We start from the raw sequence: 23,453 nt of genomic DNA on the forward strand, positions 1-23,453 counted from the left end.
CCCCTTTTTTTTTTGTAACTAGGCTGTTGGTATACAAACACTGATTCACTGATTTCTATGGTAAGTCAGGTTCTGCATTTCATGTTACTTCCCAAAGGTCACATTTTTCCAGATTTAATCACCAGCTCCTGGAATTTCCTGTCTAAGAGGAACATCTTGAGTTTCCCAGTTTTGCTTTTTGTTTAATTGTTGAGGTTTTATGGACTTTATACTCTTTCACTGACAGGAATGACACCATTTCATGGCAGCCAGCAAAGTTATGCAGGCAGAAATCAGAGCCATTTGGACTTGAATTTCATCCTTCAGAACAAAAACACAGGCTTTGTGGGATTTGGCCTATAATCCATTTTGGATCGTTTTGGTGAGCTTTGTCTATTTCTAAAGAAAGCTTTACCAACTTGAGCATTGTTGCAGAACACATGAAAGCAGAGATGGCTTATGACACATGAAGCCACCACTTTCCCCTCTTCAGTAAAAGTGCTACAATAATTTGCCCTAAAATGCAGCAAAGTATGATTAAAATGTGACCTTGGGCTGAGCTACATGGCAACCAGAGACTTTCTGTGGGTGCTGAGCAGATGGTTCTAGTGACAGCCATACTCACAATGTTAGTGACATCAGGAGAGGCTCCGTTCTGCAGCAAAAGGAGGACTATGTTCAAGTGGCCCATAAATGCAGCCACGTGTATTGGTGTGAGGCCCGACTGCGAAACAAAGCAAGAGCAGTTTTACTCCTCTGCACGGCTGGAGGGACGGGCTTCTTCGTTCAAATAAAACATATGGGAAAGTGAGGCAGGACAGGAGAGACAGAAAGAGGGAAGCAAAAGAGGAGAGAGAGAGAGAGAGAAGGAATGTTTCTGCAGGACATGAAACATTTTGCTACCTCTGTTATAGCCTGGATTGAAGCCCCATATTTCACCAGGAGTTCCATGACTTTGATGCGATTTTTCTTGCAGGCAATGTGCAGTGGAGTAAAACCATTCTGTGCAAAAGACAGTGATGTTAGTCAGAAACATGCAGCTACACTTCCCACACTGCTCCATGCTGGCACACTGGGAGCACAAGGGTTAGGCTACCACAAGCAACACTTCTTTAAGCACAACAGGTTATGAATTACAGACATCTCCCACTATCTGAGGCACAACAAAGCAGTGCTGCTGCTTTCCTCCCAGGCTTGGGAGAGAAGGGAAACCTCCACCTCCACATTTCACACACAGATACACCCGTCCTGCCTGTTACTGTGTGTGTGCGTGTGCTTCCTGAGGCTGCACACAGGTCTGTAAGGAGCACTCCCAGTGCTTCCCAAAACTGCCTAACACAAGGGAAAGTGAAGAAATTACATTGAACACTTCAGAATCAGTGCCTTTATAAAGCATTTCCTGTACCTCAACAGGAGAATCACAGAAGGTTTGGGTTGGAAAAGCCCATCTTGTTTCACCTCCTACCATGTGCAGGGATACCTTCCACTATCCCACATTGCTCCAAGCCCCATCCAACCTGTCCTTGGACATTTCCACAGATGGGGCAGCCACAGCTTCTCTGAGCAAGCTGTGCCAGGGCCTCCCTATCCTCAGAGGGAAGAATTTCTCCCTAATGTCTAACCTAAATATACTTGCTTTCAGTTTGAAGCCACTTAAACTGAGAAAGAGAGAGAAAGAGTACTTACTCCAGACTCCACCTTAATCTGTCTTTTTACTTGAAATCTAAGGATCTGTATATATTTATTTCTATATTTATATAAAAATATATAACATAAGGTATGACATCTGTGTGTGTGTACATTCTGAGGTACCTTAAATAAAGAACCACCACTTCAGCTGTAGTATCATGACAGTCTGATGACAGTTAATGCAGGTTAAGTGTGTGTTTGAAGCTGAACAAACACATTATTTACCATGTGTGAACATTTTAGTGAAAAGCACAAGTAACACTTTTTAGATAATGTTGAAAAATTGGTACATTTTCTAATGAAGAGCATCAGTATTGCCAAGCAATCAACCAGCAGTAACCAGAACCTAGCAGTGAAAACTTAGTTTATGGGAAGAGATAATCACGTGACAATTATTCTACAGGCTGCTTGTGTTAAAGGAAATGTTAATTACTAGTTCATTTGAAGGTGCTTTAAAGCATATACACATTAAAAATGGTAAGAACTCATATAGTGCTTGTATCCCCAAAGCATTTTGCGAACATTAATTTTTTTTTAAGTAGCTTAAAATGAATTCTTTGTAATATCTATTCCATCACTAAACTCTGCTGAATGTGATTACTGTTTCTCCAATTTCTAAAGAAACAATCAAAACCATTTGATATTTTACGTCCCACACATCTCTCAATATATTTCATAGGGAGTTTTACTGTTTCAGAAGTTTCCATATTTTTCACTGAATTCACTGCCTCAGTTGATTTAATTTTTCTACTTCTATTTAAGTGAGGAGCAGTTTGATGGGGGAGAGGAGAAGGCAGAAAAAAAATGCACCACTAGCAGAAATTATGAGCTTCATTTAATATATTAAATATTATCAACAAGCCAAAGGCTCTCTGATGGGAGAGAGAGAAAATGAGGGGAGATGTGGGGGGGAGAGAAAATGAGTTTGGTTGGAAGAGAGCAGAGAGGTAGCAGCTTGAGGGTGTTCTCCTTTTGTTTCAGATGTTTCACAGGGAGGGAGGGAGGGGAACAGAAGATATATTTCTGGTCATGGAAGGAAAGAAGAAAGATGTAGGGGGTATTTGTGAGTAGCTGAGGAAAGTGCAGCTAATCAGAAGACTGGCAAGAAAAACAAGCCAGGATAAAAACAGTGTCAAAAAAAAATCAGCCAAGTGAGCACGGCGCTGAGAAAAACAAAGCAAAAGTGTAAGAGGAGGCTATGGAAAAAAGGGGCTATGGAATTTGTGGGTATGAAAAGGCCAAGAAAACTGAGAGGGCAGAAGAAAATTGTGCCATTCCAAGGAAGTAAAGGCCAGGGAGAGCCTAGACAGAAAACCAGTGGGTCCTAAGTGTGGGCAGGAAGCTGGGGAAGGCATCCAAGTGCCCTGCAGTGGGGGTTCTGTGGAGGTCCCCAGTGCAGCTGGCCAAGGCAGAACTCCAGCCTTCCACAAGCATCTCAGGTGTTCACCTTCTCTTCCTGACAGAGTGCAATACGTTAGTACATGAACTCCCAGCCAGCTAACAGTTCCTAGTAGAGAAAATTGTAATCCTGTCTGGCATGGATACATTAAAGACTCTCAAAATATTTCCGGAGTCAAATGTGATGGTTTTCTCCTTGTTAGGGGCCATGGTTTGATTAGTGAGTAAAAGGAATCATACCTGGTGTCCTGTAAGCATAAAAACTGTTTTTTGAAAAGAAAAATGGCACCTAATAGAGGAAAACGTCATCATTTGATAAATGCAGAAATATTAGCTTTTTAATATGTTTTGCCTGTGCCAATTAACTTACTAATTCAGTTGAAAGCCCAAAAATTGTGTATTGTATCAGTCGGTATGGAAAAATGACCCATTAATTCATTAAAACACCAATGCATACATCAACATTAGCCAGAACCAGCTCTGATTTTAGGGACTCAGCACAGCTTCCACACCTGACACTACAGCCACATTCCAGGGGGTGTATTCTATGTCCAGGTGTGACACCCCTGTGGCTACTGCACCTACTTAAGGCTGTGGAGTTTGCTGACAGCTCTCACTCAGCCTTCCTGGCAAGAGCTACCAGCCAGTTTTGTTACACGACCCAGGTGGGCCAGGTTTACCAGGGCACGGGCGTTGGGGTTGGCTCTCTTGTCCAGCAGGAGTTTGGTGACGCGGTAGTGGCCGCAGTGAGCGGCCACGTGCAGGGCAGTCAGGTAGTCCAGTGTCACGTCGTCCACGGGAGCCTTATGCTGGAGTAGGTGCTTGACACATTCCACATGGTCCCCCTGGGCTGCCATGTGGAGTGGGGAGAGTCCATTCTGTGACAGAAGAGAACAGAACAGCAGCTTCTAGTAATCCCCACTTCGACTGCGGCATATATAAGGAGGATATTTGTTGTTGTGAGGCACTGCTCAGTGGGCTCTGCTATTACACAAGTATCTTCCCCTCATTAGTTTCACCAAAGAGATAGAATTTGTAGGAAATGCACTCATTTTAGATGTATGTTTTCCAGATGTGAGGAAGAACACACTGAAATAATTTTCCAATTCTGAAATAGTCTGTGAAAATAATTAGGAGAAACAGTCCTCGTTATCCTATGTGAAGGGTCAGAAAATAAATAGCAGGAATCACCTCTCAGGAGTGATTGACCCAGCCTTCACACCTCTGTGTACTACAGTCTCAGGAGGCAACACAAGGGAGGTGCTGGCAGTAGCACTCCACATCATGTGTTTAGTCTGATACTAGAGACACAGGCAAACAAGTGTACTCTTTTCACATATTTGGAGAGGATTATGTAAGAAAACCTTATTTTGGATCATGCTTCCCATTAATTCACTTCCTTTGGGAGGACAGTCTTCCTCCTTGGCCTTTCAGCGACGCAGGAAGCTCTGTGGAAGCTTACAGAGGTGTTCCACACTAACAGGGCACACACAAACCTTGGTCCGTGCGAGCAGTGGGGCACCCCGCTCCAGGAGCAGCTCCACAACCTGGTCATGGCCACTTCGTGCCGCACAGTGCAATGGGGTGAGCCCATCCTTCAAGTAAAAGAAGAGAGAACAAATGAGCACATCCCCAGCTGTTTGTCCTGGCACTCTGGGGAACAACCTGTCAGGAATGCAGCCCCACATGCATGAAAAAGCTCCTTTTTTGACTCCTAACTGAAGCTGGCTCCTCAGTGTGAAGTTTCATCCCTGCTCTTCCTTGCACCAGTAAAGGATACTCTAAGGTTACTGTTTGAGAGAGGAAGCCTACTGTGTGCTGAAATCTCTTCTCCAAGGATAATATGAGGGTGCACTGCCTCCTCCCCTCCCTGCCCTCTGCATGGCTGTGATACAGCATTGCCTCTCCCTGGGTAATGCCTGCTGGGCCGAGGATGCTCCATAAGCCAACCAACCTTTGGATTGCTGGTGATGCAAGGATGAAGAAAACAATGTTCATACCAGAAAATGTGCTCTAGGATTTTCTTTTGCTTTTAAACAGGCATCAAGATAAAGAAGATTTTAAAACAAGGAAGAAGAGAGAAACAAATAGAACCAAATCTTTCACTTCTGAGACTGAGGGGTGAACATAGAGCTAACAATTCTTTTCTAAAATTGCTGTCAGACCACCAACACTACAATAGCTTTTTCCATTGCAGAACACAATTCTGTACCAAAAGACTTGCTCAGGCTACTGTTAATGATCACAGCAGTGGTAGCAAAAGATGTGCTGATGAGCTATTTGGATGAGAGAATGAATTCTAAGCTGCTTTTGTATAGTTTGGATTTTATGCAGAAAAATAAGTATGAGGCTAGAAAAATGGTTGTGAAAGAATATTAGTGCTGAATGACTGAAAAAAGGTAACACACAGGATATGAAAAGCCAAGTTTTCATCTCATTAGCCCTCAGTATTGTTCAAGCATACACTCAGATGTCATCAACACTTGCTCAACAGAGGTGGCTTTACAAAGGTGGTGAAATGAGAATAGTTTTTAATCACAAGAAAAGCCTTCTCCCTTTGAGTGAAGCTGCTAATCTTGTGTGATATCTGTGCTGTTATTCTAAGGACCCTGTTGAAGAATCCAGTAACAGCTTGATTAAAAGGAGAATATACTGGTCTGAATTACTCAGAGGCTAAAAAAGTAGCAAAACTGCAAAAACATGGCACTAAAGATGAGGTGGTGACCCTGCTGTTTACCTTGCTGAGGTCTGGAGAAAACCTGCATCACGATGTCTTTAATTTTAAAGTAGCTCTAGACTACACAGTGCCATTGCAACTGCAACCTCATTCCAGCAAACACTGCCTTGTAACACCCTACAAAAGGCAGTTCCAAGAAGCAGAGACTCTCTTGTGCCTGGTTTCCAAAGCACAGAGCCCTTTCCAAGTGAGCAGCACCACAAAGCTCCACAGCTGCAAGGAGCTGAAATCTGCAGGAGCAAATTTTCTCCCTTACTTATCTACTTTTTCCAGAGGCTTTTGAGACACACTGACAGGGTTAGGTGTGCATTGGTGCTCACTGTCTCAGAGGCATTCCTAAATCCCACAGAAGATTTGCACTGAAATTCCACAGATGGAAAATCAAACCCAAAACCAGAACTCGCAGCCTTCAACACTGGCAGATGGGGGGGTCCAGTGTGAAGAATTAGGTGGAACTACTTTACTTTTTTCTATGCACTGAAACTTCAGAGTCCTCTAAACCTAGTCTTTTTATGACCAACTGAGGTATATTATCATCTCATTGCCTGAGGGATTCCTACAGATAAATCCCACTACCATTACAAAAGTAAGAATATATCCCAAATGCATTTCTAGGGAAGGTATTTCTTTCCAGTTTTTGGCCTCTTGTGCCCTACATTTTTAATCAATGTGGGAGGTTCACTTTCCTTATCTGTGTGGTGGCTTTGATGTTACTCTATTTAATAAAATCATTTAAAAAAAAAAAAAAGGGGGGAAAATAGTGTGAATCCTTGAACAAAAGCAGGACAAATCCCGAGAGGGAGAAAAAGAAGGAAAACACAAGCTAAGAAGCACATCAACTTCACAAGAAAGTCTGGCTAGAACAAAAAAAGCAAACCCTCTAAATAATATAAAACAATTATTTCTTTCTTGTTCTTATCTCCAATTCCCTTTTAAAGCAGAGATAGAAATTGGCTACCTATCCTACTCTTCCCTGCCATAGCTGTTTTGAGGACCTCCCACAGAACCCTCTTCCCCTTTCCTCTTTCTGCTCTGAGGAAAACACCATGTATATTTAACAATTATTCTATAGTTAATCTTTAAACTCTTCTGCTTATATCTTTTATTCAAAGATGAGGGAGAATGCAAAGAGAGCTGTAGAAGAATCAGTAGAGAAAACAATGCAGAGAAGCTGACATGAACTAACGTGAAGAGACATGCCTGTGTACCAAAATAATAATTTTTTGCAGCATTATCTATTTGCCATGATCCTCAGTACTCTCAAATTGACTTCAGGAGCTGGCCAAAGTACTTTGTCAGTCATTTCTTTGAACTGAAGAACATACAGTGACCAATACATCAGGCACATCACGAGACAGGACATCCAACCCTGGGTCAGGGGGACACAGACTTTGAAGCACAGATAACGAATGTCCCATAAACACAAAGACTGCCATGCCAGGAGACAACAAATTCAGAAAATTTATGTTTAGAGAAATTCAAAGATTATTTCCTTGCCCTGGATTGCATGGAACGGAGAGTTCAATGTTTCTATCTACCCAGTGACATCCCACACTTGGTGTTCTACTGTTCCCTAATGTGGTACTCTCCTAACTCACACTCTGTGATGTAACCAACAGCTGGGTCACCCTAAGAAATTACAATGCAATCCCCTCTGTGTGTATGGGAGCCAGGAAATTCCATCAATGCTAGTTGTCTCTTAAATGATTCTCAAAATATGAGGAAATCTTGTACCTTCTCTTCCGTTGAAAATCAGTCACTGGCCATTTTTTAAACTGCAAAATGAATTCTGAATTCCCTGCATGACTCCTAACTGTAGGGCTTCAAAAGATAAATTATTTGGTCATTTCACAAATGCTTTCTTTCAGCTTAGCAGAGACACTGAAACGAAAAGAAGCTGTGCTTATGAGGGATTTTTAATGGGAAATGATGTGGGCAGCACATTCACAGGACAGTTGCTCACATTCAGTGCTCATTCAACCAAAAACTGATGAGAGAAGTGAATGCCAAAGGCCAAATTATCAATGAATTAGTCTAAACTGCAGCCGCATGTTCTTGTTTTCATAAGGGTAAAGTAAAATTTTGCTATTTCATGTGTCAAACATGCACAATTGTCTAAATTTTCTTGACAAATAAAGGGCTTTTAATTTGTTCATTTTTCATTATGATGAAACCTCATCACTTTAAAAATGAGCAAGGCGAGTCTCCCTCTTGCTTTAAGCTCTTGGCATAATTAAACACACTGTAAAGTATTCCTCTAGGTCTGCCATTCACAGCACAAATTGGAAAAATACAGCAAAAAATATACCATGTGCTTGCTTGAGTATTAAGATAGTAACATAAGTAACTCCAAATAACAGTCATTTTCTAGATAACTTGCTTAGACAATTCATACAACGCCCCTTCCCACTCCCTTATAAACATTATATGGAGCTACTGGATTTTTTAGAGGAAATATCTGCATCGTGATTAGATATTTATAATCTGACATGGCTTCAGGAACAGCAAAAGCTGCCTATGAATTATTAGTGCTCTGTGCATGTAAGAAGATGAGGAGAAAATGTCACAGCAGAATTACTGCAGGAACAAACACTATACACAGCACAGTACCAAGGCAGGGCCAGGATCCTGCTACAATGGCTACCACTGCTATGTGGAAATAGCAGAGCCAAACCTATTTAGTCAGGATGCAGATGTACAGAAGGAAATATTATTCCTATTAAATCTCAGTAGGTTTCCAAAATGAGTGTTAAGGGGTGTCTTAAGCACATTCTCCACAAAAAAACATCCCAGACCAAACCAACCACATCTGAGTTGTGGTGCCCACAGTTTCCTTCCTTTAGTTTTCTCATTGGTACTGTTCATCTCCATGAGTGACCTGCCACTCCAGTCAGCTCCAGCTGGGCCCCCTCCTTACTGTGGCCCTTCTCCAAGCCAAATGGTGCACCAGACCTTGTGCCACCACTCCCACACCTCTCCCCGCTCCAGCTGCCACGCTCCAGGCACACAACACGCTTACTATCCCACACAATAAGCTTTCCCTTCCAAGACTGGATGCTCTCTTTCATTCCAGGGATTTTATTCAACTGTAAATATTCAGGATGAAAACCTGCAGGAGGAGACTTAAGAGAAGCCCCAGAGCAACAAAAATCTAATTTCAGTGTTGGCAAGATTGGATAGGAAGACGACAAAACGTGTGACAGCTTCAGTGGCTGAGGCAGGTGAGTGTGTCCCTCCCCCTTGGAAGGGTGTTTGCTTACTCCCACAAAAATGGAAATTCCAGCAAGGTGATAAAAGCCTGTGAATAAAACTGTATTTTAGAAGAAAAAAAGCATGCAGAACCAAAAACGTCTTATATTCTTGGGTTTTTTTCCCCATACAATCTATAGAGAGAGATGATAAAAATAGAGATAATGCAAAAAATGCATTCAGAAAGAATATTCCTAAAACCTTGTAATAACCAGAAACATTTCCACATTCTGAAGGTGCACACTGTTATGATTCCATTATATGAAGACTTCTTTTCATAGAAATACATGCATTTTGGCCATGCTAAAATTGCTTTTAAATGCTGACAATAATTCTCTGTAAGAATCCTTAGTGTGTTCCCAGAAGGCTGTAAATGCTTTCCTTCCCTCAAAGTGAGAGCTGGTAATTGCCACACTACCCTTGATCACTTGACAGTGGATTAATCATAAATTAAGCTTTCCACCATCTTTCAGAGAACAAATTTCTGCACAATTTCTCTGACCCCTTAACTAATCATGAGAATCTGCATGGGTTAGAATTTTGGCCAAATATTAAAATTTTAATTAAAATTATGCCATTGAAATTGTTACTAATGTAAGAAAATCTATAGAGAATATAGCTTTCAGTCAAATTTTGAATATGAAATACTTTAGTATAGGTAATTTTACCCATTAATTATTTAGTGAACAGAAGTCCAGGGAAGGCCTGTATGTAAATGAAGTTGCAAAACATATACCAGATATTATATAATAACATATGTTTAAATAATATTTTATTATACTATAATAATTATCTACTGTTAAAGATGATATTTTGTTACTATATTGAATTATAATACTATTTCTAACAGATAGTAGTAATGAAAGTATATTATTATTGTATTTGAGAATGGAGTTTCCATTTCTGCTTTGGATACAATCTAAAAGAGAAATTAAATTTCACATTTTAAAAATTTAGGACTTGATTGAGGAAAAAAATGGTAGAACTTGCAAAAAAAAGGTAAAATATTATTTTAAAATATGTAATTGTGTCAAGAGATTTACCAGTATTTCTACGTTTTTATGGCTTTGTGAGAAATGCCATAAAATTACAGCAAACACATTCTGAAATGTAGAGAAAATAAAAATACTAATTCCTGCAGAAAGCAGAGCTTTCCTTTGATATGCTACATTAACTATGGAACAGCAGGACACATGCATCATTTACTCCCTTTGAGGAACAGACATTTTAATTTATATTTTTAGACAACACAGAGGCTCCTAAAGAATCATTCCAATGGAACATTTTCAAACATAGAAAGCTTTCACAGATTAACTTTGCAAACCTGAAGTACTGAAGCTCATCTGCAATCCGCTAAAATAGGTTTTTGCATCTTAATTTATGCAGCATCGGATGTCATGTAACAAAGCAAGCTAAAAATAGACGGAAGGAAAGCAGCGATGACTGTTTTTACTGAAGGGTGTGTTTTGGTGTGGTGTGGAGCTCAAGAACTCGGCAGTGAGACATGCTAGTGTTTGAATTCCGCTGCTTTGCAGCGTCTGACTGGCTGGAAGAAGGCAGGGGTTCCTGGGAAGAAGGCAGGGGGGAAGGCAAGGTGTGTTAGTACTGCAGCGGGGCAGGCGGGCTCTGCGCTGCCACGGACAGAGCACATCCCTGCCTCCTCCACACCGCACGGACACAGCCGGAGCAGACAGACGCAGGGAGGAGAGACACACACCCAGATAACAAACAGCTGACACAAAGCACGGACAGCAAAACCGAAGCTCTGGAATCTTCCCCATCGGGAGGCGCACGCTGCTGCGAGCCCTGGAGCAGGGAAGAGGCAGGAGGTGGAGGTGACAGGAAGCTGGGGAGCCTGTGCAAGCTGGGATGCGTGTGCCTCAGGATACCGGTACGGGTTTTCAGGGACATCTTTGTACTGATATTTTGAGCCCGTGTAGCAGCTGACACAGGGAAGGGAGCAGAGACAATGAGAAGACTCTAAAATTGGTCCCTACCTCCTACATTTGGCAAATCCTGTTCTCTCAGATTCATTCATAACTGCTCTCAACCTTTGCAGGTGAGCAGGGATGGGAAAACACTTTGACCTCTTATAACGCAAAATATCCCCCACAATCATCTGTGCCAGCTTGTCTAGAACAATATCCAACTACTGAACAGGAAACAGGTGAATTCAATACTGTCATTCTAAAGGTCAAATGAACTATTTCTGGATGACATGCTGAGGGGCATGTGGAATATCCTGACTGAAGTATATTATTAGCATTTCATCCCTCTTCTCCATGAGATTTTACATGTTTATTGTGAGCAGGGGTGATTTGCTGCACACCTGCTTGAGAGACAGCTTTTTCCATCAGCAGTAGTTTTTTAAAAATAAGAAAAAAATAGTGAGATACCATTTCATAATCAGAAAGCAAATCACAATCACATTTACAATAATCATGGTTGTCTTCAGAGCTTATAAAGCAACAAATGGTTGATGTAATTAATATCCAAGTAACTGCAGAGGTTGAATCAACCCCAAGGGTAGCTGACTGCAATCAGGTAGCTGACTTCCTATCAGGTTAAACAAAAATTCTCATGTCTAGCTCTAAACTGTGTATTCTAAAACACTCTTGGACATAAAATTTTGCAGACCAGCTGCCTAAATACCAGCAGCTCCTGAGATGGAGCCCTGTGCAGCTCAGTCTGAATAAATGACAATGTTTTCCCAGGTGATTCCAAAATCCCATTTAAAATAATTAACCCTGCCAATATAAAATGATGGAGGGTTTTGCCCTGAATGACTGTGAAATCACCCATAAATAAAGGACAGAGAGATGATGCGAATTTCAATAGGATAGCTGGGAGGAGGAAACCAGTCAGAGCCACCTAATTAATACCCCATGCTTTGTCTGGGGAAGAGACACATGGCTGCTGGCACTGAGGAGTTTACTTGCTCCTGTATCAGCTCTCCAATAAAAATGGACTGAGCTCACTAGAGCTTCCACAGGGCATACTGCAACTAGCATGGACATTTAGGTGTTAGGGGACTGAAAGGCTTAGCTGAGTCCAGATCTTCCATTTCCTTTTGCTGTGCATCACATCTGTTGTGCATCATCTTGTGTCATGTCAAGTTGGACCAACTAACAGGCTTATTCCCTGAAAGGCACAAGATTCATCAGCTTTTTCTTGTATGATGTTGGCAGGTTATACAGAAGACTAAAGAAAATAGTATTTCTGCATCCTACTATCACTAATACCAGCTGTTCTTTAGTCTGATACAATTGAAAGCAGTCCACATGAAACAAACACACACAAAAATCCCCAAAAGCAAGCAAGGAGAAAAATCCCAGTCCATTCCCCAGAAGGGATAATATCATATTCAGGGAATAGAAAGACTCACCCTGGTTTTGGCATCGATCTGCCCTCCGCGATCCAACAAGAGCTTCACCATGTTTGTGTTTCCCCTTTTGGAAGCCACATGCAGTGGGGTGATTCCATTCTACACCATGGAAAGAACAAACAATGAGCTGGATGGATCTGAAGGTGTGCAATGGGGGTGAATTTGGGTTTGGATCACAAAAAATGAGACCATCACATTGTAGAGAATAAACAAGAATGTACTAGAGCATCAGCACACACCATATAAGCTAGGGTTAGTAATTCCTTCCTAAGCAAAGTTCCTTCTCCATTGTTTCGGGGTCCTTGAATGAAGGAAGCAGCGCATCTGCCCAAGCAGCAAACATCGCAGCCCCAGGGCCAGACAAATACACAAACATGTATCAGAGTCCCAATGAGCCAATAGTCACAAAACACTGAAGCATTTCAATCACTGCAACGTACACAGAGGACACAAATGCGTCACTCCTACACAAAGAAACCTTCTTGTGTAGTGCCAAGAGCATAAAGGGGTGGTAGGCTGTGTAGGCTGTGTAGGCTGAAAGTCCTTGAAAACACTTTGGGTGAGGCAAGAGGTAATATTAGCAGCTAGTCCAGATTGGAAACAGGAGGGAGTCAGTCTGGAAGGCAGAACCCTGAAGTAATTCAAAGTGTGTCTGGCAAAATCAAACAGCAAACTTGTGACCTGGAAGCTGGGTTGAGATTACCAAAGTTTTCACTTCAAACTACGTAACGTGCAACAGCAAAGAGGCTGTACCATGTAACTCTGCAGTTGTTTACCATGAAAGAGTAATCATGATTAATTAGTTCTTTTATTGTGAATTTGTATAACAGCAACATACTTTCTGGTTTTGAAATGTAGTTACATGTGAAAACATCGAATTAAAGTGGTGTAGCAAATACTGAATACCAAAAAAGCCAATCAAACCTACATCTATTTCCGGAGTATATCTAACAAACAGAAAAGCCGAAGGGAGTTGACACATTATAAGAGCATCAGCTTTCTGGAGCTGCCAAAGGATCCTACTTCCTCCAGCTGGGAATACTGGCTGTTACACAACTCCCAAGGCCTCCAGGGCATTGCACAGAAACAGCCTTTCAGAATTACTGCAAAAAAGACATCTTTGGTCCCAACAGAACTTCAGCATTACTTTGCTCCTTTCTTCACTCATCTCTTGCCTTAGAGTAACCCAAAGACCCCCTCCCATTTCTGTAGGCCACCAGAAGCAGGAAGATGAAGGGATGAGTCCATACCCTGGCTGTGAAGTCGACTGCAGCTCCACGGTTCAGCAGCAGCGTGGCCACGTTGACGTTGCCGTAGTGCGCGGCGATGTGCAGAGGGGTAAAGCCGCTCTACAAAGGGAAACAGCCCTCGTTACGGAAATCTTCTCATGCAAGGTCACCAGCTGAACTAGAGCTTGAGTTTACAATGCTGCCCCACTAATGCATCGTGTCAATTTTATCCAGACCATGTCTACACTTCTTCTAGAGCACAGCCTGTCAGGCAGAGAGGCCAGTTCTCAGGTGGGACATTATCAAAAGTGCTTCATTCTTTTGTTCCCCAACTCAACCCCCTGCATCAGTGGCCAATAAGAGCAGTTTTCATCACAGAAAATATTAATGTATTAGCCATTCTTAAAGAAAATAAAGCAAGTTCCTTATTACCATTTGGAAGCAACATGGGTCTTTTAGGCTGCATCTATTTATTGGGGTTGGAAAAGAAACCACAAAAGTTGTTGGACTCCTATTTTACTCCTCTTAGAAATAGAAATATGAACAACATATTTCCTTATTGGTTTTTTTCCTTTGTTTTTCAAAAGCAGTATTATTCAAAATTAAATTAAAGAGTTTGGTTTATATGAGAAATTACTTAGTAGTATACTAAAATAATCATAATTATTTATATTTATATACAAATTGGATTGCAAAGGATCTGAAGAAAGTTTGCAATCTATAAATAAAAAAAACACATTTTATTTATTGTGTTTTAAATACTAGGAGGTGAAACCTGCTCCAGCTATGAGATGTAGAATCGCTTGACAACATAAAAAAGGATTAAATTTTCAGAAACTGGGACAGAGAGCAAGCTTTTATTCTCATAAGTAATTCAACTAGAAAAGGCCTTGCTTTTGAGGTTTCCCTGAAGAGCTTTACACTGATTTGATTGGATCTTGCTGATAGTTATAGAAAGTGAGGAGTACTTCCAGCTTCTATACTACAGTGTGCTCACAGCTAGGTTTCCTTCCTCTCAGTATCCAAACCACCATTTTAAGCTATTCCTGGAACAAAGGAATGTGGGCATGTGCTGCTCTCCTTCAGCAGGCATTGCAGCGCCCCTTGCCCTTTCCCTCAGGGAAGAACATGCCCCATGGAGCAGGTGCCCAGGGAAGCTGTCACCCTTCAGTTCACATCACTGCTGCCTCCTGGCAGCCTGCTCACGTGTGCACACACCAAGAGGGAAGCACCTTCCCATGGGCACGTGCATCCATAATTCATTCCCTCCTCCAGCAGAGAAACTCTATTATTCAAAAGCAGGTATTGAAACAACAGTTTCATTCTTGGAACTTATTCTTCCTCCTAAAAGGGGGAATGATCTTTGGGGAAAATCCCAGTCTAAGCCAATCAACCCCATGATTTTTAGTGGAAGTAAAATCCATATAAGAAATGTGTTATTTACTGCAGGTAAATTCTGAATATGTACTGTCCCTGAAGGCTTTGCAAAAACTTTATGGAAAAGATTGTAAGAAGAAGAATGGTAAAAATAAGCAGGTGCCCTGAACAGGTTTTTACCTTGGGGAATTTGATTATGCTTATTATTGTAAAAGACAGAAAATTAATTTTACCATTATTCTGGCTCAGCCAGACACACAGATTTAGTTATGCCAAGTGAGTGCATTTTCATAATTAATGAAATTGAGCTAAAAAAGCATCTTTATCCTCTTAGCTCTGTAACTTGATTCAGACTCCTTTGGATTGATGTGAATTCTCAAAAATGTCCTTCAGTACTGACACAAATAAAAAGAAATTCTAAGACAAAGGATGGATAAAAATAGGGGGGTTTGAACCAGAAATTCCTATGTATTAAAAAAATAGTAATATCTTCACTTTTATTGCTAACTAATAAAGAAATACTGGTAAAGAGCAGTGAAAATAATCATAAGTAACAGAAAGAGTAATTAAAAATTGTTGATGTCGGTACCTCAGTCGTCCTATTCACCATCATCTGATGCAGCATGGTTTGGGAAAAAGAGGAACAATATTAAAGACTGGCCGCAAAATGAAGAACTATGTTGCTTTTTCTGAAATGAGTTATGCTGTTAATTATGGGAAAAGCCATTCAAACATGCATTAACTTTAAACACAACCTATGCTCCTGTGGGCAATAAACAAATACCCTATTTAATAGGGAAGCAGCGATTCTGCTTCCATTCCAGGGGCTTCTGGTTTGCAAATAATGAGAAAAAGCTGGTTACCAAAGAAATGAGAGGCATAACTAAAACATGAAATAATGAGCACTTGGTAATTACTGTGTAGCTTAAGACTGCACACTTCAAGGTATTACTGGTGATACTGGTGGAGCAAGTTGTCCTTCCCCACTGGAGCAGTTCCATTTGCCCACTAGGATGCAGGGATTCCAGGTGCTGCTGCTGGGCCCAGAGCCCGCCCCGTTACCTTGGACTGCACGTCGGCGTTGTGGTCATTCTGCAGCAGCAGCGCCGCCGACTTGGTGTCGTCCTTCCTGGCGGCGATGTGCAGCGCCGGCAGCCGCACCTTGCCCTTGGTGTCGTTCTCCAGCAGGATGGCCACGGCCTGGTTGTGTCCCTGCTGCAGCGCCACAGCCAGAGGGGTGAAACCGTCCTGGGGGCAGGAAACAAGGGGTGCTCAGCACGGCCGGAGCCTCGGGGAGCTGCACTGCGCCCTTTGCGCACACCAACTCGGGAAGCACATTCCCAGCTGTTTTCCACCTCCGCGCTCCATCTCTAGGGATGTGAGATTGGAGGCACAACATTTTAACTTTTTCAAACACCTTCAAAAGGCTTTCAGGTATCTGAAATGCTTTGAAAGATCTTTTACACTTCAAAGTAAGATTTTTTTAAGTCAAGTGGAAGCAAAGGATCATTCTACAGCATCTCCCTTAATTACTTCTTGTCTAAAAATGGGCCACAAAGCATATTTTGAGCAATTTTTTGGCAAATTCACTGAGCACTGAACAGTGTCGATGTGAAAAATATACAAAGAATGTTTCTGAATAGCTCACATCTCTTCAAAAAGGAAGGGTATCAAATGTATTTGCTGCTGTTCGCATGCAAAGTTACACATGAACCATGAGTCAAGAAATCCAGATCATGTGTAGCAACATGATTTGAGGAAGGAAAACATCACATTATCTATGTTTTTTGGAAAATCAGGAAATCAATCTTTGCTTGTCATTCATAGTTTTAGGTTTGTTTCTAAATTAGTTTAAAATGGTCTAGCTCCTCCACACGTGCCTGGGATGGGCAGTGATTTAAAGTCCATGGTAACATGATAGCAGCTTGCTCTCCTGGCTGAAGTAGTACAGGCTACCAGATATTTCATTCTGATTTCAAACTGAACCCTTGCTCTGGTCATGCATCTTCCCCAAGCACTGGTGTGCTGCAACTACACGAGAGATGGGACAGCATTGCTTCAGAGTAGGAATATGGAAAGATGAGAGAAGAATAAAGGCCAAGTTAGGAAGGAGTGAGAGCTAACATATGTTGAAAGAAACATCTGAAGAATTGCCAAGCCAATTTTTCCCCTCAGTAATCAAATAACTTTCTTTCCCTTTTGCGCTGAGCTGTGGGTAGGTGCATTGTAACAGCGATACTGCTGTGGATTCTGCCTGTGATAGAGATTAAATTCTGTACACTGAATTAAAAAGGGGGGAACAGCTGACAAAACAGCTGAACTGTAAAGATTATTCTGAGATTGGGGCTACATAAGGCGCTGAAATGGCTTAATGCATTTGCCTTTTGCCTCTGGGAACATGAGAACAAATCCTGGATTAGAGACTCTGAAACCGAGCTCATCCTTACGCTCCTTTTTTATCTGCACGTATATAAGTGCGAGAGGAAATGAAATGCATCCAAAGGCAGTGCAAGTTTCAAGGCTTCAAAGACAAGTTCACCCATTTGATTTGCACCATTTCATCATGCACCCTTCTCTAGAAAGACTGAACTTTTTCTGCATTCCCCCTCCTATTGCCTCTAGGAAGCATGGCTGAGCAAAGCCTGGAGACTGATTTTCATGTCCTCACCTCCCACCAGGAGGGCCAGTCTTTGATGCTAAACAGAAGGACCTTCTTCCTGTATTTCAGTGACATCCACAGTTCAGGCTATCATCCCATCTTACTGAATGTACCATTTCTTCATCGTATTCATGAGATGAACTCTGGGCACATGTGAAAGCGATGTTGGCTCAGGCCTTCCTTCAGGAACACTCACACAATCATGGAAGCCATCACCTCAGCAGGACCTGAGCCTGAAACTCACCTAGCTAAGCAGCAAAGAGGTCAAGAGCCTTTACTTTACAAGCTACAGAATGCAAACTGATCTTTCTGACAGCAGAAGACAAATTTGGAGTCAGGGTCAGAGTAGGAATCTATTTTGTGTTTTCTCCTCTCTGCCTTTTCTAGAAAACCAGACTACAGTGTGCATTCTGTGGATGTCTGCATTCAAACAGAGGCCACATGAATTACAGCCATCTCACCCTCACAATTCCTGTAAACTGAATTAATTCCCAGCCAGCAGAAGTTGCTGAGAGCTGGCTGCCAGCAGGTGACTGTGGGCTGCAGCAGGGCTGGGTTCATGGAGAGCCCCAGTTCCACCTGGCTCCTGCACAAGGAGTGTGTTTCTGCCACGTTGCCTGGCAATCATATGGGATTTTGTGTTTCAGAAAGCTGACATGTAATGTGATCGCCACATCTATGAGGGGATTATTTTATGAGCTGTCATCAAATAGTACAGTATCCACTGAGAGAAGGGACAGTAAGACAGCTGTTAACACTGACAGGTTTGAAGGGAAAGGGAGGGAGCATAAATGCACCAGCATTGCAAATTCATCCACTTGTGAAGGCAATCCAGAAAGGGAATGTTTCTGGACAGACCAGAGAAAACTACAAACAGGAACAAAAGCTCTGGCCAGAGAGGAATTCTGCTATAGCTACTTCTCATGGCACATCCGCATCCATAGAGCAAACAGGAAGATGACACATGTTGCAGCACAGAGCCCATTCATTCACTCCCTTAGCTGGAATAAAGAACATTTGGCAGAAAGGGGAAACAGTTTTCTCCATTGCTCTTAAATCCTCTGATATGTGGAAGGAAGCTTGTGGGATTCTGTTCCTCTGTCTCCTCTCTCTCCAACTTGGGTGTCTCTCCTGCTTGCACAAGAGTTAGTACAGGTTTACAGTCCTCATCCCCAGTTAATACCATATTTCTGCCTATTTACACCCACATGGTCCAGCAGTAAAAATAAAGTGTCAGTGGAGAAAATAGCCTCACTGCATCAAGCTCACTGATGCAATCCTTGTTAGCCATTTGATTTCCAATTTACACCAGTCACAGCCAATAATGAACTCACAAGTTACACCACGCCACAGGAGAGCCTCAGAATCAGTGTAACTCAAGGGAACAGAAGCAAGAAGCAGGAGCAGGTGGCCTCCCAAATGGTTTTATGAACCCAGCACCATAGAGAGCCTCACCAATTTGGGAATTCAACTAAAATCCCAAGACCCTGGTGCTGCCTTAATGGTTGGACTCGATCTGAGAGGTCTTTTCCAACCTAAACAACTCTGTGATTCTAAAACAAAGTTTGCTAACAACTACCTGTTGATGCCAATGGACACAGACAAGCCCTCTAGAGACAGCCCACACAGTTCTGACTTCAAGTGATCTGAACACACAAGCAAAGAAAAATATGAAAAAACCCCCTCACCTCGGTAGCTGTGCTTTGGTTGGCTCCATTCTCCAGGAGATATTTCACCACCTCAATGTGGTTCTCTTGAGCTGCCATGTACAAAGGAGTAAAGCCATTCTAGGAAGGACACAGGAGAAAAGAGTGTCACATTGAAATTATATGTCCCAACAATAATGAACCACAAGTGGATACACAGCTAAAAATACATTTGTGTTATTCTAACAATGTAAGAACAGGCTTTTATTTTTCCCTTAATACTGTCATGTTCAATGACATTTAAACCCGCAGTACTCTCCATGCTTTCACACTCATTTTTTTCTGACATTTTAAGGAAGCAATGGACACACTAATTATTAATACAGCTATTCCTTGCTGATAATGCTCAGGGATGTAAAGCTGGCAATAAAGTTTTATGGAAGCTGACAGGAAAGCAAGAGTTTCCTCCATTTATTACATTTACTTAACCAAAGACGTCATCCCCTGGAGACCATGAAGTCCATATCTTCTGACAAGCTTAGTAGAGATAGCAAAGGCTTAACATAAAACATTATACATAAAACATTGCAAAGCATCCAACATAAAGGAACTCAGCCTTGCAAAGAAACAACTGCATTTCTGCCCACATAACAGGTTCGGTTATCATTTAATTGAAAACTTAAATTAAAATTACCCAAATTTGTTAAAATAATTTGCTCTGGATAAAACATAACTTTAAAAAATTATTCTAAGTCAATCAACCTACAGTAGAAATGTGAGTTCTTTCTTTGCAATAAAGTATTTTAATGCAAACAATTGTAATTAATTACCTATAAAATCTTGATGAAAAAGAGGAATGGAATTGAGCTGTCTGCCTGATCAATAATTTATTTCTAAAAGTTTTTAGGATTTCTAAGAAGCTCTTAGAAAATTCTTCAGTATTCTGTAGACTACAATATAACATAAGAGGACAAAATCTTCTGGCTTGAAATGTCACTTTTAACTAGAAAATAAACCATACACCAGATTTCAAACATGCGATTTAGTTGATTTTTCATTATCTTGTGTGCTGTTACAGTGAATGACAGGGTTGCGCATTCACACAAGCAGTCAGAATACAGACACGATGATAAGCTAAAACCTTGTTTCAGAGAAGCCAATATTATTCTTTCTAGGAAACCTGCTGTGGAAACATTCCAATAATTTCCTAACAAAATGAAATCTCATTTTTCAGTCACTACATAACACAGAAATTGGAGAACTGATGTCTTTACAACCCCCCTCTGTGTTTACAAATGTAGAGGGCTGTTCAGGCAATTAACACTATTTATGTTGTGGATGCCCTATGATATCTGCCATAAAAGTTGTAGCAAATCTTTTAATGCTGTTTTGCATAATATCCTGGCATTTCCATCAACAATCTTAGGACACAGAATTAAAAAATGGCACCCAGAGAACACTTAACAGCAGTTCAGTGCCAAAATGGAGGGGGTTTGAGTGGCTTTGCACAAGAGTCAATTATCCAATATTCTCAGAAATTATTCAAACTATGGACATTATTATAGTCACAGATAGTATGGCCAACATAGTCTGCAAGTCCATCATATCACAGGATCATCATTTGAAACTGTGGCCAAAAGACCTGGAAAGTTAAGTTAGTAGGGGCCAAAACAACCTTCTGCACTACTGCAAGAAAAATAAACTATGCACACAGGGAGTAACAAGTAAGAGAAGAATTCTGTAGAAAAGGCCCTGGAGCTCACAGAAGTTTTCCAGAGACAGATCACTGGTCAAGGAGCTCATTCTGCTGTAATAATGAAAACCCTTGCACTGGCATAAAAATCTATCTCCTTAGGGAAGCTTTCTTTGAGAAAAGGCTAATAAATGTTGGCGCTCTGGATGGAAAGGGCAAAGTGAAGGAAAACAGTCTTTAAAGGGGAGGGCTCTGTTCTTCGTGATCATGATGTCTAAACCAAAAAAAAGCAGAGCTTACAAGGCTGTTGGAGGGAAAATTCAGGTAAGACATCAAGAAAAGCTTCTTAACAATAAGGTCAGGCTGATGGGAAGCTTCCTCATCCCAAATCACTGCTAAAACCAGGCAGCAAACTGGAAGCACACAGAGCCAGCCTCTCCCATATTCCCTCTGGGGCAGGAGCTGAGGTGTCAGGGATCTCTGGTCTCCTGGCTGCTCCTCAGCTGTCTGAGCTCTTAACAGGGAGGGGGATATAAGAGATCCCATCAACATAAAATGAAGGAAGGCTCTTCACTGAGTAACTGGGAAGGTGCAGGGGATTGCCAAGCAGAGGCATGAGCTGGCAGAGGGAATTAGGAACAGATTGGGTTCTTTTCTGTTGCAGTTGTAAATAACAGCACAGAAGAGCCTGCAGGTAAATGAGCTGGCTCACTGTTCCAGCTCTCCTTCCCACTCCGCAAAGAACCAACGTGGCAAACTACGAGGGATAACTCATAGTAATTTTCCACTCAACTCATCAGCATTTTCATGGTAAAATCTCATCTTTCAAATGTAATACATGCCATTTGTAAAATCCTTCTAGCTTGGAACATTATAAGGATCACACTGACTGAATTGGGTGAATATGACTATTTTCAAGCCACACTAAATCAATTTGCTTAAAAGCTTTGAAGAATCTAATTTTTTTAATCAACTCAAGTCCCTGGTTCTGGAACAGAACTAGGACAATAAATCCTGGATTAGAAGACTATAAACAACGTGTACACGACTTCATGACCTTTTAATACCGAGAAATACTTAATGTTTTTCTACACAGAGATCCAGAAGAGTGTACACGTTTTATCATACCTGTGTTGTAATCACACCTGAAACTACAGAAATTAGGAGGAAGAAAATTCTTGTAGAGAAAGTCATAGTATCTTTGTTTTCCTTCAGGCTTTATTTATAGTCTGAAACTACTGTGTATATTTTATTGAAATCTGGCTCATTTTGGGAATTACAATATGCTAAGAGCTATGAGCAAAACTGCCTTTACCAGACATGCTGGAAAACATTCCTCTGAATTTCTCCCCCTGGCAAGGTCAAGCCTGACTTGGTCTGCTGGCAGGAAGAAGTCTGCTTTCTCAGTCTGCTTTCAGTGAAGCTCTGGTTTCACAGCTTCTAATTGCAGTGTCCCCAACTGCAACAATCCTGGCCCATGGCCAGGAAACTCCTATTTTAGGATTCCCAATATGCCTGCTCTCCTTGGCAGAGTTGCAGTGAGATTACATGCTAGCCCTGCTGGCGCTCTTTCTTCTCCCCTGGCCACTGGATCCCAGGTGTTCCATCTCCCTCCCACCCCACACGGTTTCTCTGATCTGTCTCCTCCCCAACAAGTTTCTCTCTCTCAGCCAGTCCTGCACTTTTCTGAGTGAAAATGCCCAAAAAAACCAGACCCTTCCTTTCCTTTCATTCCCTTTTCTCAATCTAAAGTCCTATTCCTTGTTTCTCGTCTTTAAGTTGCTAAGAGCTGTACACCTGCAGCTCTCTATTCTGCTTCTAGAGATATGTCAAAGCTCAAAATCCCATAGCTCCCCAAACGAAAGAAAATATTTTCCCTTTTGTTTCACTACCCCCAAGTGTATCCTGCTGTATCCATGGGAAATGCTTCTCCATGGCCATACTGCAAGGGAGACTGACCTCGCCCCTTAGCATGTGGAATGGTACTCATCAGGTTTATTGAGCCAGTGGTGAGCACTGTGTATTTCAATAAATTTCCACTAGGTTTATGATCCCATAGCATCCAGAATTAAAGGAAGAATAGTGACTGTGACCTGGAAAAGGAGAAATGCACTACAATTTTCTTTCCCTTAAAGCCCAGCTGTGCAATCATGTTCTGTCTGTATGCTTAGATTTGGTACATCATCTGAAAAATCAAAATTAATTGTGTAATGATATATAACATTCATTTCCAAACAATAGTTTCATCAGAGTATTCATGGTGAGCACAGAATACTCCAATTTCATTACCCCCACAAATGTGTACTGCAAGATGTTTACTGCTATAATATAAAGTCAGAATGAGAAATTATAACTAAATATAAAATATTTCATATTCCATTCTTTCTACTATATTCACTGATTTACTGGCTA

At 41.4% G+C, this 23,453-nt stretch overlaps 1 protein-coding gene across 3 annotated transcripts in view; it reads right to left on the bottom strand.

Annotated features, from left to right (window-relative positions):
• Positions 1-23,453, bottom strand: part of ANK2 (ankyrin 2) — a 184,044-nt gene that overhangs the window by 76,257 nt on the left and 84,334 nt on the right. For 2 of the 3 annotated variants that reach the window (XM_077783070.1, XM_077783069.1), the window contains exons 5-13: positions 19,391-19,489; positions 16,106-16,291; positions 15,633-15,656; positions 13,688-13,786; positions 12,438-12,536; positions 4,563-4,661; positions 3,747-3,944; positions 883-981; positions 605-703 (exon numbers count right to left, since the gene is read on the bottom strand). In XM_077783070.1, the coding sequence (XP_077639196.1) occupies positions 605-703; positions 883-981; positions 3,747-3,944; positions 4,563-4,661; positions 12,438-12,536; positions 13,688-13,786; positions 15,633-15,656; positions 16,106-16,291; positions 19,391-19,489 (1,002 nt within the window). The remainder of the gene's footprint in view (positions 1-604; positions 704-882; positions 982-3,746; positions 3,945-4,562; positions 4,662-12,437; positions 12,537-13,687; positions 13,787-15,632; positions 15,657-16,105; positions 16,292-19,390; positions 19,490-23,453) is intronic. The other variant, XM_077783071.1, reaches the window with a different exon arrangement.

Source organism: Lonchura striata, chromosome 4 (assembly GCF_046129695.1).
Source record: "Lonchura striata isolate bLonStr1 chromosome 4, bLonStr1.mat, whole genome shotgun sequence".
Classification (NCBI taxonomy): Eukaryota; Metazoa; Chordata; class Aves; order Passeriformes; family Estrildidae; genus Lonchura; species Lonchura striata.